The 16,263-nt window shown below is 58.7% G+C and overlaps 1 protein-coding gene across 2 annotated transcripts in view; it reads left to right on the forward strand.

The window, feature by feature from the left end:
* The window catches only part of TSPAN18 (tetraspanin 18), a 175,497-nt gene that overhangs the window by 153,845 nt on the left and 5,389 nt on the right, over window positions 1-16,263 (forward strand). For both annotated transcript variants that reach the window (XM_069471270.1, XM_069471269.1), the window contains 4 exons: window positions 1,529-1,723; window positions 8,964-9,038; window positions 10,236-10,334; window positions 10,828-11,010. In XM_069471270.1, the coding sequence (XP_069327371.1) occupies window positions 1,529-1,723; window positions 8,964-9,038; window positions 10,236-10,334; window positions 10,828-11,010 (552 nt within the window). The remainder of the gene's footprint in view (window positions 1-1,528; window positions 1,724-8,963; window positions 9,039-10,235; window positions 10,335-10,827; window positions 11,011-16,263) is intronic.

Here is a 16,263-nt window from a genome sequence, read left to right on the forward strand (position 1 = left end):
CCACTCGTGTCCATTTCAGCAGCTCCCGTGGATTCCCTTCCCTGCCTCATAATCCCAAAGAGCCGAGAGCCCTGCAGACTGGAATTCTAGACCCAAGGCCACCACTTTCCGAGCCGGTGACCCTGGCCAAGCTCATTCCTCCTCCAGCCTCAGCATCCCCGCCCAAATGGGGCTGGGCCCTCCTCGAAGCAGAGCTTAGCATACAGTTGTGACTCCCAGAACCCCCAGTAGCATCGAGGGGGAACAGGTGTCCTCCGTGGGAGACTGAGGAGAAAGACGCTGCGCAGCAGATGGCAGAAATGGAGACGCTGCCCTTGGCCGTTCCTGCGGGTTCTTCCTTTCTCTCTCCCCTGCCGGACCCTTGGGCCTCTCCGCTTCCCCCCACCCCAGCCCCAGTGGCACCTACAAATGTTCTTTCCCCAAAGCCCCCCTCAGCCTACAGACCTGCTCAGCCAAGCCAAAGCTCAGCAGTGTCCCCATGGCCCCGGCTGTCAGTCCTCGCACAGGCCTCTGAGGGCCTCGGGTCCCCCCGCCACACAGAGGGATTGCCAACACTTTACAGCGCTCAGACTCGTGGTGCCAAACTTGGGTTCTCCCCATGACAGGTCTGCTTCCGATACTTGTGTGCACCCGAGAAAAATGGAGCAGATATTTATTGAAATCTGTTAAAGGCCTTCACATCCATTCTGTCCTTTCTTCCCTGGGGCTGTCTTAGGAGTTGGGAATTTGAGTCTCCTTTTAACCACGAGAAAGCTAAAAGGCTCAGAGAGGTTAAGCTACTTATCCAAGGTCACATAGCTATTAAGTGGCACAGCCCTTTCTCTGGACTAAGCTGCCCTTCTCCAAAGATAAGTAAGGCAAGGAGAGAGATGGGCCATTCTGACAGAGACATGACTACAAGTTGCAGATTTGAGTGGGAAGCCAACACTTAGGACGGAACCTCACTGAGAGCTCATTGTCCTGTTGAGGACAATGACAATGACTTTTGTCTGTGTTTTCCCGTACCCTAGCATGGGTGGTGCAGGCACTCAGGGCGTGTTCATGGACCTTTGTTGGCTGTCGCTGGGGCTGGAGTCAGGGAGGCCGGGGATACAGCCCTGACTCAGCCGCGCACTTGCTGAGTGACCTTCAACAGTCGTCGACCCTCTGCAGGCCTCAGTGTGGAACCAGAGGGTTGGACTCGATGGCCTGATCTTGCAGCTCTGACATTTTAGGAGCATATAAAAGTGGCAAATAAACTCTACATGACATGGTCATCAGCAGTCCAAGGTGGGGCCTGGGCCAGAAATTGGATTTAGAGGACGCATGCTATGCTTAAGGTCAAGGTGACTAGAAAAGTTCAAAGCAATTCAAGGCTGGGGCACATTGGCTCACGCTGCAAATGGAAGTTTTGCCCGAAGTTTTGCCCAGCTCACCGAGTGCTCAGCGCCTCTGCCCCTGGGGCCCTGCTCGGGGGATGGTGGGTGTAGGGAGTGTCTAACCTTCTGTCTGCCTGTTTCTCCTCCCTGCTCCCTCGACTGGCGAGCAGCTGGGCGGGGCCTGCCTGCTGGGCATTGGCATCTGGGTCATGGTGGACCCCACCGGCTTCCGGGAGATCGTGGCCGCCAACCCGCTGCTCCTGACGGGCGCCTACATCCTCCTGGCCATGGGGGGCCTGCTTTTTCTGCTCGGCTTCCTGGGCTGCTGCGGGGCTGTCCGCGAGAACAAGTGTCTGCTGCTGTTCGTGAGTAGCCCAGCCCCCACCCCACCCATGGGTGCTCTCGGGGAGTAGGTTGGGGGGCTGCTGACTGGCTTCCATTCAGACCTGTCCTTCCCAGACTGGAGACTGCCAATGCCAGGGGGCACCGTAGAGGTCGCTGCGTGCAACCCCACTCACTGTCGTCAGTGATCCTGAAGCCCCACAGGTTGCTGGTGCAGAGGGGATGAGTCAGATGTTGGGCCGGGGCCCCTGCACCGCACAGGCTGCCTGCTCACCGTGGCACCGCGCCTGTGGGAGCTGGTTTCTTGCCGCAGCGGCCCCTGCTCCCTCCGCTGGCGTTGGCCACTTCCCTCACGTCAAGCGAGGGCCCTTGACTCATGCACAACTGGTCTGTGCCCACACCCCAGGGAACTCAGAATGAGGCTTCAGCCAAGCAGACTGTCCTCCTGGAGTGGGACGGTCCCCAACCTTTTCAGTTTGCCTTGGTGGCCCCAGCTTCCAGAGCCTGAAGTTTGGGCAAGGTGCCCCAGGTGGAGGGGGCCTTGGCCACCAGGTCCGAACAGCCGGCCTTCTCCGGGGCAAGGTCAACTAAGAACGCTGACATTAACCATGATGTTTTCCCCTTGCCGGCTTTTAAAAACTCTAACATAGAACTGCTTAGTAAAGCAGCCACGATAGATAGTGGATGAATTGTTCACCTTTTGGATATCCAATTGTAAAACAGATGATTTGATCTCTGATGGTTTCTTATTCAGTCAGTGAACAGTCTCTGAACTCCCATTACGGGGCTGCAGTTGATAAGGTGCTGAAGATGAGGCAGGGCCAGGCGTGACCTTCCCCTCCCTCGTGGGCAGGCACACGGGGTTGGAGGGGGGAGGGCAGCTGAGCCACGAGGACGAGCTGCGCTGCAGCAGGCCTGGGTTGGAGTGTGCTCCCTGCCCGTCCCCGACAGTGTGGCCCCAGGCCAGTTTCTGTACCAGCTTTCGTTCTTCGCCTGTCGATCGGAGCCAAACAAGGCAGGCCATGGGTGCTCTAGTTCTCCGGTCTTCTGTCCTCCCGTGGGCTGTGGCGCTTTGGGCCTTGCGTCCTTTCCTGTCCTTGCGGGTGGGTCTTCTCTCCTCTAAGAGGTCCTGTGGGCCCCCAAGACTTGGAGAATCTCTGGGCTGAGCCCAGTCCCACTACAGGATAAGTCAAAAACAGCCCTGCTTAGAGAAGTATGTGGGTGGCTGGGTCAGCTTGCAGACGCCCCCGTGGGCAGGTGGGTGGGTGGGAGTTAAGGGACAGAGAGACCTGGGATGGTCACGCGGTGGGCTTACTTGCGAGGCTTATGGGGTCCTGTGGATGAGCCAGCACCCAGTAGCGCAGGGGGCAGGGACCTGGCACCCTGCCTCCACCCCAGATGGGAACACAATGTATGGTCCCCATTGGTGTCACGACGAGATGCCCCACACCCAGACGGGAAGTGAGGTCAGCCGAGAAATGAGTGACAGGGAGCCTCGGTCCATCGGCCCCTCAACAGCACAAACACTGCAGACTTCTCACTTGCAGAGAAACAAAGGAAACTGTGAGCGCCCCCTGGTAGAACGCTGGCTGCAGTGTCAGCCTGCCTGGAAAAGTCCTGCCTGGGGAGCCGAGGGGGTGTTAAAGGGAGCTGGGATTTGGGTCCCAGGACACACCAGCCCCCCTCCCCCTCCTCGCCTCAGCCCCCCGGGGCTCATTCATTGTTAATGGGCTCAGCTCTGAAGCCAGGACAGGAAGCCAGGCTGGCCGCTCTTGGCCGCGCAGGCTGGGGCCGCCCTCGCCTCTCAAGTCTCCTCCAGCTAAGTGGCTCCCTGCGAACCTGCCAGCTACACGAGGACATCATCTCTCCTGTGCTTTTGGAACTTACGGCTGAGCCCCGGGGACAGAAGATTTGCCCAGAGTCCTCCCTGAGAGAGCTATGTCCTGGCTGGAGGCCAGGTCTTTTCCACTGAGCCTGACTGCAAGCCCTCCCCATCCCGTCCCCTCCCTTGTCCCTTTGTCCCACTCTGCTCTGTCTGTCTGTATGTGGCACCCACTCTTCTCTCTCGCTGCCTCTGTTGCCCTGACTCTCCATCTCTGTCTTTCTCCTGATCTCTTCTTCTATTCCTGGGATTTCCTGTCCCTCTCCTGGACTCTCCCTGCCCCTCTCTCTACTCCCCCGCCTGCCCTCCCCTCTTCTCCCCTATGCCTCCCTCCTCTCCAAGGCACAGTGTGGCTCAGGGGCAGGGACACTTACAGCCAGTTCTCCTGTCTCCCAGACCAAGGCTGGTGCGGGGGCTCCTAACCTGGAATGGACTCAGAGAGTCCAAAATTCACCTAGAATTATGGGCAAAATGTTATGTCAGCCTGTGTGTGCGTGTGTGTACTGTGTGTGTGCATTGTGTGTCCGTGGGTTGTGTGCATGTATGTTGCACATGTGTTGGTGTGTTGTACTGCATTGTGCATGCATTGTGTACGCTGCATTGTGTGCACACACGCCTGTGATGCATGTGCATGGGTGCACTTATGTGTACACGTGCACGTGCTGTACATGCGTGTGTACATGCGTGTTGTGTGTGTGTGCGTGCATATGTGTGTTGTGTACATGGGGTTGTGGAGGGGTTGTGTGAGTGTTTCTGGGGAAAGGTACCACAGCTCCTGGCAGCTTTTCAAAAAGGTTCACGACCTAAGAGATGGGAAGAACCATTTCTCTCTTCTAACCTGAGGCTGGTGGCTGTGTGGCATTTTGAACTGAAGCAGGCAGAGTCTCACCCCTGGCAGCCTCTGGGATCCTTCTAGATGCCTTTGGCCACCCCGCCCCCAGCCTACCAGAAGAGAAAGAAGGCTTGTCTTAAGAGGAGCCAGGAGAGAGCAACTTTAGCCACCCCAGGAAGCCCACGGAGAAAGGAGGCCTGGAGACGGGGCTGTCTGGGTGTCCCCTTCCCTCTGCTCTGAGGCTGCAGTCCCACAGGGCCCAGGGACAATTGGTCTGATGATCAGATCACCTGGTGATTGATTTATCTAAAGCTCCATTTCCCAAACGCTCCTGTTGATCAACATTACAGCATTCGAGTACAACAGGCGATTCCAGCCTGTTACCGGAGATTGTGGGGCAGCCCCTTCTCCCATTTACTTACCTTTGGGCATCTCAAGGAGTTTTTCTTTTTGGCCAGCTAATTCGAAGATGGTGCTTTTTAAAGAATATTTTATAACACAGCCATGCTAAATTGGAAAAGAGAACAGTAAAAAAGATAAGTGTATTCAAAAGAGATAAATGAGCTGAATTGTACATGCAGTATGTAAATTTTGTAAATATTTATTAGACATGAGAGCGGGAAGCAGACGTTGCCCACAAGCAGATGGCTTAGAAAAGCCTGGAAATGCTCACAAGTAGGCAAAACAGCAATTTCTGCCCTTTGCTAGTTTCTCCATCCTAAGCAGAGTGTTGTAAATTAGAGGTTCAGGAATCACCGACAGCTGTGTCTTTAGGCAAACGGATGCAAACGCTGGGGAAAGCCCTGACTAGGTGAAGCCCCGGGAAGCACAGAGCAAGCCCTGTGGCTGGGCCCAGGGACGCCCCCAGATAGCCAGTGGGGAGCGAGAGAAGGGCACATTGGCGGAAGTGGCGTTGTTACTCCTGTCGCCACCCGGCCCTGCACTTTCCTTCGAGTGATTCATGCCCCCACATACTCAAGTCGCCCCTCGGTCCCTGTGCTTGGGGAGCCCACTGTCCCCAGTCCATGCGTTACCAGGTTCGTTATTTCATCTCCTGATGCTTTAGCGCAACCTAAACTCCATGAAGATGGGGACTGCCCCTGCCTTGTACGTACTTGTTTGCCAATACCTAGCACGGTGCCAGCACAGAGTGGGCACTCAATAAACAGCCTGGAACGAAGGAACAGAGAGAAGCTATCAGAGGTGTGGGTAAGAGTGTGGGCTCTGCAGTCAGAAAAGCTTGGGTTCCAACCCCTGCTCTGCCACTCCCTGGCTGTGTGACCTAAGGCTGGTTACCTAACCTCTCTGAACCTCAGATTCCTCATACATAAATGAGGATGATAATACCTTCTTCCCAGCCATAGTGTTGTGTTCATGATCCAGTGAGAAAATGTGTCCTGGCACGCGTAAGCATTGATAAATGGAAAACTGGAAGAATTGGTGTGGAACCACAAGAGGCTTTGCAGGCCACTGGAGGCGCTCACGGCTTCCGAGATAACGTGGTGCTAAGAGGCTGTGTCCTGGCAGCGGAGTTCCCGTGGTTAAGCCCCAGGTGTCCCCCTGCCAGCCGTGCCGGTTGGGCTGGGGTGCTAGTCCTCCCAGAGTTACCATCCCCATCGGTAAAACGCGGGCTGCTGAGAGGGCGCGATGAAATGACGCTGGCACGGTCCACACGTGGAGGTCGGCAGCGCTTGCTGGATGGTAGCGAGGGCTGTTTTTCCGGAGGACGCCCACACTGGCTCTTGTCTTCAGGAAGGCTGCACCTCCTGCTGGCTCCCAGCAACCACATCGCGCCCGTCTGGCGAGAAGCACTTCACCTGCATTCTCTTGCTGAAGCCACGCGAAGCCATCCTGGGTCGCGCACGCACACCGCAGAGCGACGGGCACGGAGCGCGTGGGGCTTGCACGCTGCCTCATCCATAATGTAAACCCGTCCGAGCCGAGGCTGCGGCCGCGCCAGCTCAGGCACATTGCGGTGGCCGGAAACCATCTCTCAGGCTGGTCCTTGCCAGCCTGGGGACCTGCCAGCGGCTGCAGCGGGGACAGAGGGCGGGGGGGGGGCTCCTTGCAGAGGCGGTGTGCGGTGGAACCGGATGACCATCCATCATCGGCCAAATAGAGGTGCCAGGACCCCTGCCAGGGGCCTCCATCACCGTCACAGGAGGAGAGACGGCGGAGGTGGAAAACACATCACTCAGCGGCCACTTGGCCCAGAGTCAGCCAGCCTCACGGAAGTGAGACCTGTGTGGTTTCAGCTGGGGGCAGCTTGCCCTGGGCGCGGGAGCCCCTGGGTCACACGCCACTCTGGTTGGGGAACTCTGCTCCCTTGACCTCAGCCCAAAGTCACTCCCCCTACAGAAAGTGCAGGAGCGCCTGGCCTGGGGCAGGGCCCCTCATCCAGATTTGCCAGGCGGGCCGCACGGCGGACCCCAGCAGGCCTCCCGCTGACCTGTCGGGACGGACCCCTGGGCTTGGAAGGGTCACTGAGAGACCAGTCCCTGAGCCTCACTCTCCTGCTCTCGACGCGCTGAATAGGAGGAGAGGATTTGCTCCGAGCCTTTCGAGCTTCACCCTTTCAGACCAATCATTTCCCTTTTCCAGCCTCAGTTTCCTCAGCTGCTGAAGAGGGGAAAACCCAACAGAAAAGGGACCATGGGGACGGCAGCGGGTGCCGGTGCCCGGCGTCCTCTGTGGGACCGGAAGCCTGTGTTGGAGCAGCTGGAACCTGGCAAGACCCTCGGGAAGTCTCATGGCCCGCGGAGCATCCCAGGGACGTAGCTGAGCTTGGCGTTATGGCCGGGGACAGGCCAGCGCGCCGGCTCAGGGACAGGGAGGGAACAGATCCACACCCAGGGCTGGCTGCTCTGTTCACGCGGGGGCTTCTCCCTGGGTTTGGACATTTCAAAAAATACAGCCCATTTCACAGGCCTCAGAGATATTTTATGTCCGTGTCCTGGGTGGACATTCTCTAAATCTGTCCTGGGCTCCCCCTAAAGTGGCCCACAGCCCACGCAGCCTGGAGACACTTAGGGCCCTCCACAGGACAGCCGCTGGCGGAGCTGAAAAGTCAGGGAGGGAACATGACCGGTGCCTCCCTGGGGTGGGGATGAAGTGACAGAAACCTTGTGACGTAGAGACACACACATTCCAGGAGAGAGATCCCCAAAGGCATCGTCAGAGGCCCAAAGGTGTCTGTGAAGAAGCCGGCGCCGAGTGTGTCAGCGAGAGCCGGGCTCCTGGGGGTCACAGAGGGGCTGGCGTCCCCGTGCCCTCTGCACTGCGATGGCCGCAGCGCCAAGCTCTGCCCAGCCTCGTCTGCAACATGGGAAACACTGTCACATCCGTTATGTCATTATTACCCACGATGAACCCAGGAAGTGGGAGGCAGCACCCCCATTTTACTGATGAGGAAACCTAGGCTTGAGGGGTTTGAGTGACTGTCCCATATCACGCAAGGCTGGGAGGGACCTGAGGTGTCCCAACATGAAGCCTGGAGCCCTTTGCCTCCCTGCAGCCTGGCACGTCCGGCACAGGCGGGCACGTCTGAGGCCGGTGACCCCAGGGAGCAGATCGGGGCAGCCGCCAGGTGCCTGGGCAGGTGTTTAAGAACCAGTGTCTGCACGCACTGGGGACTGCGTCCTCTGCTGGTGTTTCCAGGTGCGATGACAACGGACTTTGCAGATGCCGAGGACACCAGCAATGCTGAGTAATGAAGGCAAAGCCACTTCCACTTCCTCCTGCCAGCAGCCCCGGCCCAAAACAGCATCTGTGACACCGGGGCCTGAGACATAGCAGGTGGCAGGGTCTTCCTGGCGAGCCCCTCACTCACGGGCTCATTCATCCGCTAACGGTCACGCATCGACACCGTGCTGTCAGGCATCAGGGGAGGCGGCGAGCCGAGTTACAGCCCCCAAGTTAGTACCGTGCCAAGGGGGGTCCCTCTGCTGGGCCTGTCATGTGGGGAGCCCAAGGGAGCAAGGTCTGGAAAAACGGAGACCTGGTGGGCCGGGAAGGGAGGCGCCTTCCTGGCAGAGGTAGCGCGGCCTGCGAGGGCCCCCAAACAAGAGACATCAGGGTTAATTTGGGGAACATCAGTAAGTTCAGTGAGTGGAGCGGAGGGGGCTATGTCAGTCAGATATCAGCCTCCTGGCCTCTGGGTTTTAGGGTTTTGGTAGTCGAACCACCTTGTCTCCGCTCTTGCTCTTTTATTCCTGCTGAAGATCAGTATGGCCTCGCCACTTCCCGTGGGACCCCAAGGGCCGCTGCGCAGAGTGGTTCAGGCTGCACACCCTCTAAGGGCTACCATTTGCTGGAAGCTATATTGATTTGTTTACTTTTTTCATGTTTTTATTACAACGTGTTGACTCCAAGGATGGGTCGTTCACATGTGTGTTGTGAAAAACCTCTGGCTTATGGCACTGGAGCGTCTTGATCTTACAAAATCAGTGTACTGTATACCAGGTCAATTGTGTGACAGATGGAAGCCAGGGGCTGCCCTGTCCCCTTCCTGCCTGCCCTCAGGCTCACGAGCCGTCCCCTCTCTCTGCAGTTCTTCCTGTTCATCCTGATCATCTTCCTGGCAGAGCTCTCGGCTGCCATCCTGGCCTTCATCTTCAGGGAAAATGTAAGTGCTGGGCCCGGCTCTCCCACCCCGGCTGCTGGCGCGGGGCTGGTGGCCATGCAGGGCCAGCCTCTCCCCTCCCCTGCTGGAAGGGCCTCACAGGGTTGGCTGCCTCATCCCTGCATTTCCAGCCCAAATCCTGACTCACCAGCCCAGCCAAGCCCCGCAACCCAGAGAGAGACCCCGGGGAGCCTCTTCCTGCTAGGGCTCTTCCAGAAGGTCACGGAGTCAGGAGGCCCTTAAAGGATCTCTGCTCTCAAAGCATCTGGTGCAATCCCATACCCGATTCTGGAATCTTCCCTTCTACACCTTGCCCAGCGACAGCCCGGCGATAGTTGTCAGACAGTCAGAATAGTCAGGAGAGGCTGTTCCCGCGCCCTGGAATGTGTGCCGTGTAGGAAGGAGCACAGGCAGGGTGCTCCCAGATACGGCCCTGGCTGGTGTCCTCTTTGGGCAACTTGGCCCCACAGGCCACCTTGTTCCAGAGATTTCAACCACCTGGGGCACCAGCCCCCTCCCCTGAATCCACTAGAGATGGCACCAGGGCCAAAGGCGGCCTGGGAACAAGCAGGAGGGGGAGGGGCGCGGGGGCAGGAGACACACTGGCCTTGGGGGTCAGCGAAGCACGGAGTCGGTGCAGAGGGGAAGTGGAGGCGGCAGCAGCTTGTGGGCAGAGGATGACATCCAGATGTTCTCCTTCTGCTGGGCACCGCCCAGGGTACCGCCCTTCCCCTGCAGCAGGAGGAGGGTGTTTGAACCGCAAGAGAGTATCGGGAGAGTAGGAGCGACTTGAAGGACATCTCTGGAGACTGTGGGTGTACAGAGCCCCTGTCCCACACCGTAGCTTCTTCAGGGCCTGGGACCTGGGGCCTCCGCTTGGCTCTGTCTGGGGAACAGCTCGGGGGAAGGGGTCAGAGAAGGGCAAGCCCCCCACCGAGATAAGCCCTCCCTCTGGGTAGAGCTGCAGGCTGAGTGGGGGTCTCAGCCGCTCTGGCCTTGGGTTTGCTGAGGGGTGTGTGTGTGTCACGCTGGGGGTCAGGGGCCTGCCCCTAGCTAGCTTGGGAGAGTCCCAAGAGGCCTGGCACCAGGACGTGGAGGCCCTGGCTCTCACTCCCCACCCCGCAAGCAGATGGACGGAGAGGTGAGCGAGGGGCCACACTGCCAGGTCTCAGCCCACCCTCTCTCTCTGCGCCCCCCCAGCTCACCCGAGAATTCTTCACCAAGGAGCTCACCAAGCACTACCAGGGCAATAACGACACGGACGTCTTCTCTGCCACCTGGAACTCGGTCATGATCACAGTGAGTGACCACCCCGCCAACCCCCCGCCCCCGGATGCTGTGAGCATTCAGAACCACAGTGTCCGGTGTTCATGCACCAGACACAAATAACCGATCAGGGTGCGCTCCCCCCAGCCCCGGCCCTGGCCTCGGAACCAGCATCCATGCAGCATTGCAGGCCGCTGGCCACAGCCCCAGCTTGGGATGAAGCCTATGTGCTACTCCTGTCTCAGGTCCTCAAGCAAAAGTCATTGTCATTGATGATAACCATAGCAACTGCTTAGTGAGTACTTACTAAGTGCCCGGTGAGGTAGCAGTTGGACCTCACCCCCGTTTACAGATGAGGACACTGAAGGCCCAGAGAAACCAAGTGACTCTCCCGTGGTCACACAGGAGGCAGGCGGAGCCAGCCCGCACTGGGTCCTCTGTCCCAGCTCCGTCGCAGAGGCTGTCTGTCCTCTGCCCTCTGTGTCCAGCCCCTGCCCGCAGACCCTTGTCTTTGCTCTCCTCCTAGTTCGGATGCTGTGGGGTCAACGGGCCCGAAGACTTTAAGTTCGCGTCAGTCTTTCGACTCTTGACGCTGGACAGCGACGAGGTGCCGGAGGCCTGCTGCCGGCGAGAGCCCCAGAGTCGGGACGGGGTCCTGCTGAGCAGGGAGGAGTGCCTCCTGGGGAGGAGCCTGTTCCTGAACAAGCAGGTACCGGCGAGGCAGGGGAGCTGGCCCTCCGGACTCAGGTGGCCAGAGCTGGGTGGGAGCTGATACCGGCCCAGAGGGCCAGAAGCCCCTCCAGGAATCCCAGGGAAGTGTTGGCCATGATATGAGATTTCTGCACCTGGATGGGGGCTGAGGGAGGCTCTGTCCAGGCTCCCGAGATCCAACCAAAGTGGGGAAGGATGAGGGTGGCAGATGGTCCGGGCTGGAGTGGGCATTCGGGCTGGGGTTAAGGGGTGAGTAGGAGTTTTCCAGTGTTTCCTGAGCTTCTGACAATGCAGGTCTGGGGAGGAGGGGCAGAAGCAGAATTGCACAGTGGGGCCTCCTTAGCCATGCACCCTCTTTTGGAGGAAGCTCACATTTGCCATGTGGGGGCACCCTCTGGCCCTAAGGGAGCAAGGTCTCCCCGACCTGACCCTCCAAGATCAGAGAAGTTCCTAGACTTTCTGCCCTTCTTGTAGCCCATGGATGTCACCTCAGCCTAGGAAGAAAGGTTTCCCTTCCTGCATGCACCACCTCTAGGGGAAAGAAGGGCCCGGCTTTGGTCCCCACCCCGTGAGACACACAGTGCCCTTGTACTTGATCCGCCTCCCTCCCACTGGCCAGCCCCACCCCTCCAGCTCAGCAGGAAGCAGGGAGACATGGACCAGGGTGACCTGGTGACCTGAACGAGGGTCTCTTGGGAGAGTTCCAGATGCAAGAGACACAGCAGGGGACAGGAGACAAGGCCGCTGCTCCTGCGGAGCTCACTGTCTAGTTAGGGGAAGGAGATGATGAACAAGCAGCAAATAAAAAGTAATAATTTCACATGGTAATGATTGCTATGAAGAAAATAAAACCAGATGGTGGCTAGAATGGGCCTGGGGTGGGGAGCGCAAGGCAGGCTTCTCAGAGTCGCAGAGGAGGTGGCAGTGAGCAGAGGCCTGACTCCTGGGGCCCTTTCCAGCCTCAGCTCTGCTCCACCAACTCGGCACCGGGCCCTGCACCTGCCCGTGGCACATCAAAGGGTTCGTGAGGCCCCAAGGGCCACATTCCTCTGCCCCTCATAGTCCTGCCTTCCTGCATTGTGGGGGAGAGACACAAAGAGAGAACCAAGCCCCTGGGATCAGGCCGCTGTGGCCTGGGGCAGGGAGAGCTACCCCAGGGGCTCCGTCCCAGAGACCTGCCATGGGGATCGGCTCGGGATATGGGGTGGGGGTTTAGGCTTCGATGTCAGGCAGGGCTGAGCTGGTACCTGCTAAGTCGCCTTCACTGAGACACCCTCTCTGGACCTCAGATTTCCCATACATGCAGACTGCTGGCTGTCCCCAAGCTCCATTCATCCTTCCTCACCAGGTAGAGGCTGCACTTCCCAGCCTCCCTTGCAGCTCAGCCTTGTAACCGAGTTGTAGCCAATGGGAGGTGAGCAGAGGTGATTCATGCAACTTGAGTCACGTCCTTAAGAGGAAGTGCTGTGCCCACCGCTCCTCCTTTCCCCATGGCTGGAGTGCAGCTGTGATATGGTGACAAGCCATCCGGGACCTTGCAAAGGAGAGTGGCCCCATCATGGCAGAGAATCCAGAGAGACAGAGCCTGAGCCGATGACAGCTCCACCCATGGAGCAGAGCGGGTCACTACAGCTTAGGATTCGATGTGAGCGACAAAGGAATTTCTCAAGGAGCTGTCACTGGGAAAGCTGTTGCCTGTAGGAAAACCTACATCCTTCCAATGCTACTTGTAAATTTCCAGGGAGGCTTCGCGTGGGCCCTGCTCCTTTGGGTGTCATCAGACACGCTTCCCACTTCTAGACCAGCCTGTGGTAGGACGCCTCCCTCCGTCTCCTGGGCGTGGCTTCCAACCCGCTCGCTCGTCAGAGAGGTCCCGCGCAGCCCCATTAGTTCCTCACAGTGACTCTGTTCCTCACGAGGACGGTCCACGACTGACTGCTGGGATTTCTTTTCTGAGATACTCACATCCCTTCTGAGCATCTTCCCTGTGAAAAGCCTGTGCCGTGGGACAGCCCCTGTTTGTTTTCTCTCCAAAGCCCGCTTTGCTGAAGCCCGGGGTGCAGTTCTGACTCTGCAGCAGGCCCACGGTGGTGGCGGGGGGTGGGGGTGGGGGGGGATGCTGGAGGAGCCTCTACCCTGGGGCTTGGGGGGTGCGTGCAGGGACACGTGGTGTGGCCACATTGGTGCTCCGGCTGCTCTGTGGGGTTAGGGCTGTGCCTGCGTGGACAGGGGGTTTCGACTCTGGTCCTAAGAGGAAGGATGAAGGGTCAGACCGGGGTAATGGTTGCGGGGACAGAGAGTGGTGTATGGATCCGAGAAACGTTCAGGAAGCAAAACCTACCAGCCTTGGTGGTGGCTCAGCTCTGGGAGAGGAAGAGGAGGAGGTGCTGAGGATGACCCTGTAGCTTCGGGTTTGGGGGATGATCTGGGATCTGGTTTGGGGCATGTTGATTGTGAGGTGCCTTCGGAATAGCCAAGCAGAGGGGCCCAGCGGGCAGATGAGTATATGGGGTGGAGCTCGGAGGGGAGGGGTCCACGCTAGGGATATACACGTGGGAGTTGTTGCACGTGGGTGGTCACTGTGGGGTGACCAGGCCCAGCTGCCCCTGTCAGATTAGGTGGGTGGTGGCTGTGAACGGGAGCAGGGGGCGGGGCTGTGGCCTCCCCACAGAAGCAGGGACGGCACTGGCAATAGCCCGCATGGTTAGGGGATCGCAGTCTGGTGGCAGGCTGGGGAGGGAGGGTCCCCTCCCTGTGTGTCACTGGGTGGTGGCCGGGGGAAACCCAGGAATGCAGGCGCGAGTGCTGGGCTCGGGGGGGGGGGGGACCAGGGACCTGGCCACGTGAGGGGGAACGAGCCTTCCCGACGCTGGGCTCCCTTTCCCTTTGGAACAGGAGAGGCTTGGGATCCTCCTGAGTGTGAATCCTGGCCCCCTTCCTCCTTTTGTGCGACCTTGAGCAAGTTACCACCTGCTCTCTCCTCCTCCTCCTCCTCCTCCTCCTCCTCCCCCTCCTCCCCCTCCTCCCCCTCCTCCTCCTCCTCCTCCTCCTCCTCGTAGGTAAATGCAGGTAAACCCCGCTGTAGTGGGGAGTAAATGAGAAAGAGCCCATGAGGCCCCAGCAAAGTTCGTGACACAGTGGACACTCACCAAGCGTGGGTGGCATCGGCCTGTCCACTCCCCGACCCCCGCCAAGGGTGTCTCAGCACCTGGGAAGCCCCCGTCAGCCAACCTCGTCTGCTTGCTGCAGTGCAGGGAACTGAAGGGTCTTTTGGTGCCAGCCTGTGACAGGGAACTGAGCAGGCAGGGCCTCAGGTGCTACACAGCAGGGCTCCGGGATGCCAGCCCTCTGCTGGGCCAGGTCCCCAGCATCTTGCCAGTTTCCCCAGGTGAGGCATGTCAGAGTCAATTTCATGCTTCGGTCCCCTTGTGTGTGGGTGTGTGTGTGTACATGTGCATTGTCTTACCTTGCAGTGACACTCCAGCACTTGGGACAAACCCACATACCCCACTCTGTGCTCAGACACCTTCTACCACTCAGGATCTGCTCAGAGAGGGGCACGGAGACAGGGACGATACCCTAACAGGGATGGGGCGCTTGCTGCGTTGCATGCCAGCGGTGTCCAGGTGCTTTACCCGTGGCATCTCCCGCATCCTCACCCCAGTCCTGTGAGGTAGTTAGTCTGAACAGCCCCATTTCATAGATGGGGCGACTGGGGCAGAGGAAGAGTAAGTAAGTAGCCCCAGGTCACACGGCAGACAGGTGGCACGGCTGGGCTGGGACCCCGGGCATCTGGGCTCCAGGGCCCCGTGTGTAACAGTGACCAGATACCGCTCCCCGCCGGGCCGTTGCTGCTTCCCATCTGGACAGCCTGGTGAAGAGCTTTACAAACCCGGCGCGTGTGTTGGGGTTGGGGAGGTGATATGTGTCAGCGGCTGGCCTGGCGGGCAGGTGGCACGCTAAGGGGATTACGGGAGGCCACAAGCATCCCCTTCCAAGGCTGATCCCAAGACAACCCCTCTCCCTCTCCTTCCCTCCAGAGCAGGTCAGCTTTTTGCTGTTATTGTTCTACGTATTGGAATTCTGGTGCTTTAAAAAATTGCCAAACAGGGGGTTTGAGATCAGCCCCAGCTCTGGTCTGCAGACAGATCCAGCATGGCCCCAGCCCTGGCTGGGTGGATGGGGCTCCCCTGCCAACCCTGAAGGGACCCCCAGCCACAGTGGCTTCCCGACCAGCTAGCCTGGGGTAGGGCCCCCTGGGCTGCCTTTAGGGCTCTGACCCAGTCATACAGCCCTGGTCTGGGCTCCTAGTGACACAGCTGAGACAAGGCCTGAGTGTTCAGCTAAGACCTTTTTCCTTGCTGTCATCTCTGGGCCTGGGGTATCTCAAGGCCCGGCCACAGCAGGGGGACTAGAAATCACCTGGGGCATCTCCCATGATGCTGGTTCCTAGGGGCCATGCCAGACCCACTGATCCAGAGTTTCGGCGGTGAGGCCTTGTCATCTGCCTTGTCAACCGCCTCCCAGATGATCCAGATCCACACCCAGCGCTGTGGACCCAGAGCATTGTGCTGGTGGGGTCTGCTTATATGTGGAGACATCACACCCTGCCCACTACTCCGGGTCAGGCGCTGCTGTCCGCCTGCCTAGGTGCAGCCTCCTCCGTTCTGCTTCCGGCCAAAGAGGCTGGGCTTCCGCGTGATTGACAACAGGTGGGTAGAGTATAGGAGCACCCAGGAATCCCAGGTCTCAACAGAGCCCAGAAACAGCAACAGTCACCCAGCAAGGATTGGACAGGATCCCTCACCCCAGGGACTTCTTTCCCTGCAGATTCTCTGGCCGGGCCCAAAGACTATGCACGTTCTTATAAAAGAAAGAAAATTCTCCCCCTTTGAATATACATTGCATTTAGAGCAACCACCATGCATCAGCCTCTGTGGTCACACGAGGGTGGGGGTGGTGTTATGGACACAAAGATGACAGGGGTGCGTGCACTCGGGGTCATGGACTGGCAGCTCCTGGCTGTGCACTGGCACTCTCTTGTGCTCTGTGTCGCCCCCCACCCCATCCCCCTCTATCTGTGGCTGTGTCTCTCTCTCTCTCTGTCTCAGTTTATGCATCTCCAGGACTGCTGGAGAAAGCAGTGACAGCATGGGAACTGGGTCCCTTTGGAGGGGGCCCTATGGGCTGGGCTGGTCCCAGAAGGCTGCCTGGAGGAGGTGAGATGTAAGCAGGGTTTTGATGGATGAAC

The sequence above is a fragment of the Eulemur rufifrons genome, chromosome 6, assembly GCF_041146395.1.
Source record: "Eulemur rufifrons isolate Redbay chromosome 6, OSU_ERuf_1, whole genome shotgun sequence".
Taxonomy (NCBI): domain Eukaryota; kingdom Metazoa; phylum Chordata; class Mammalia; order Primates; family Lemuridae; genus Eulemur; species Eulemur rufifrons.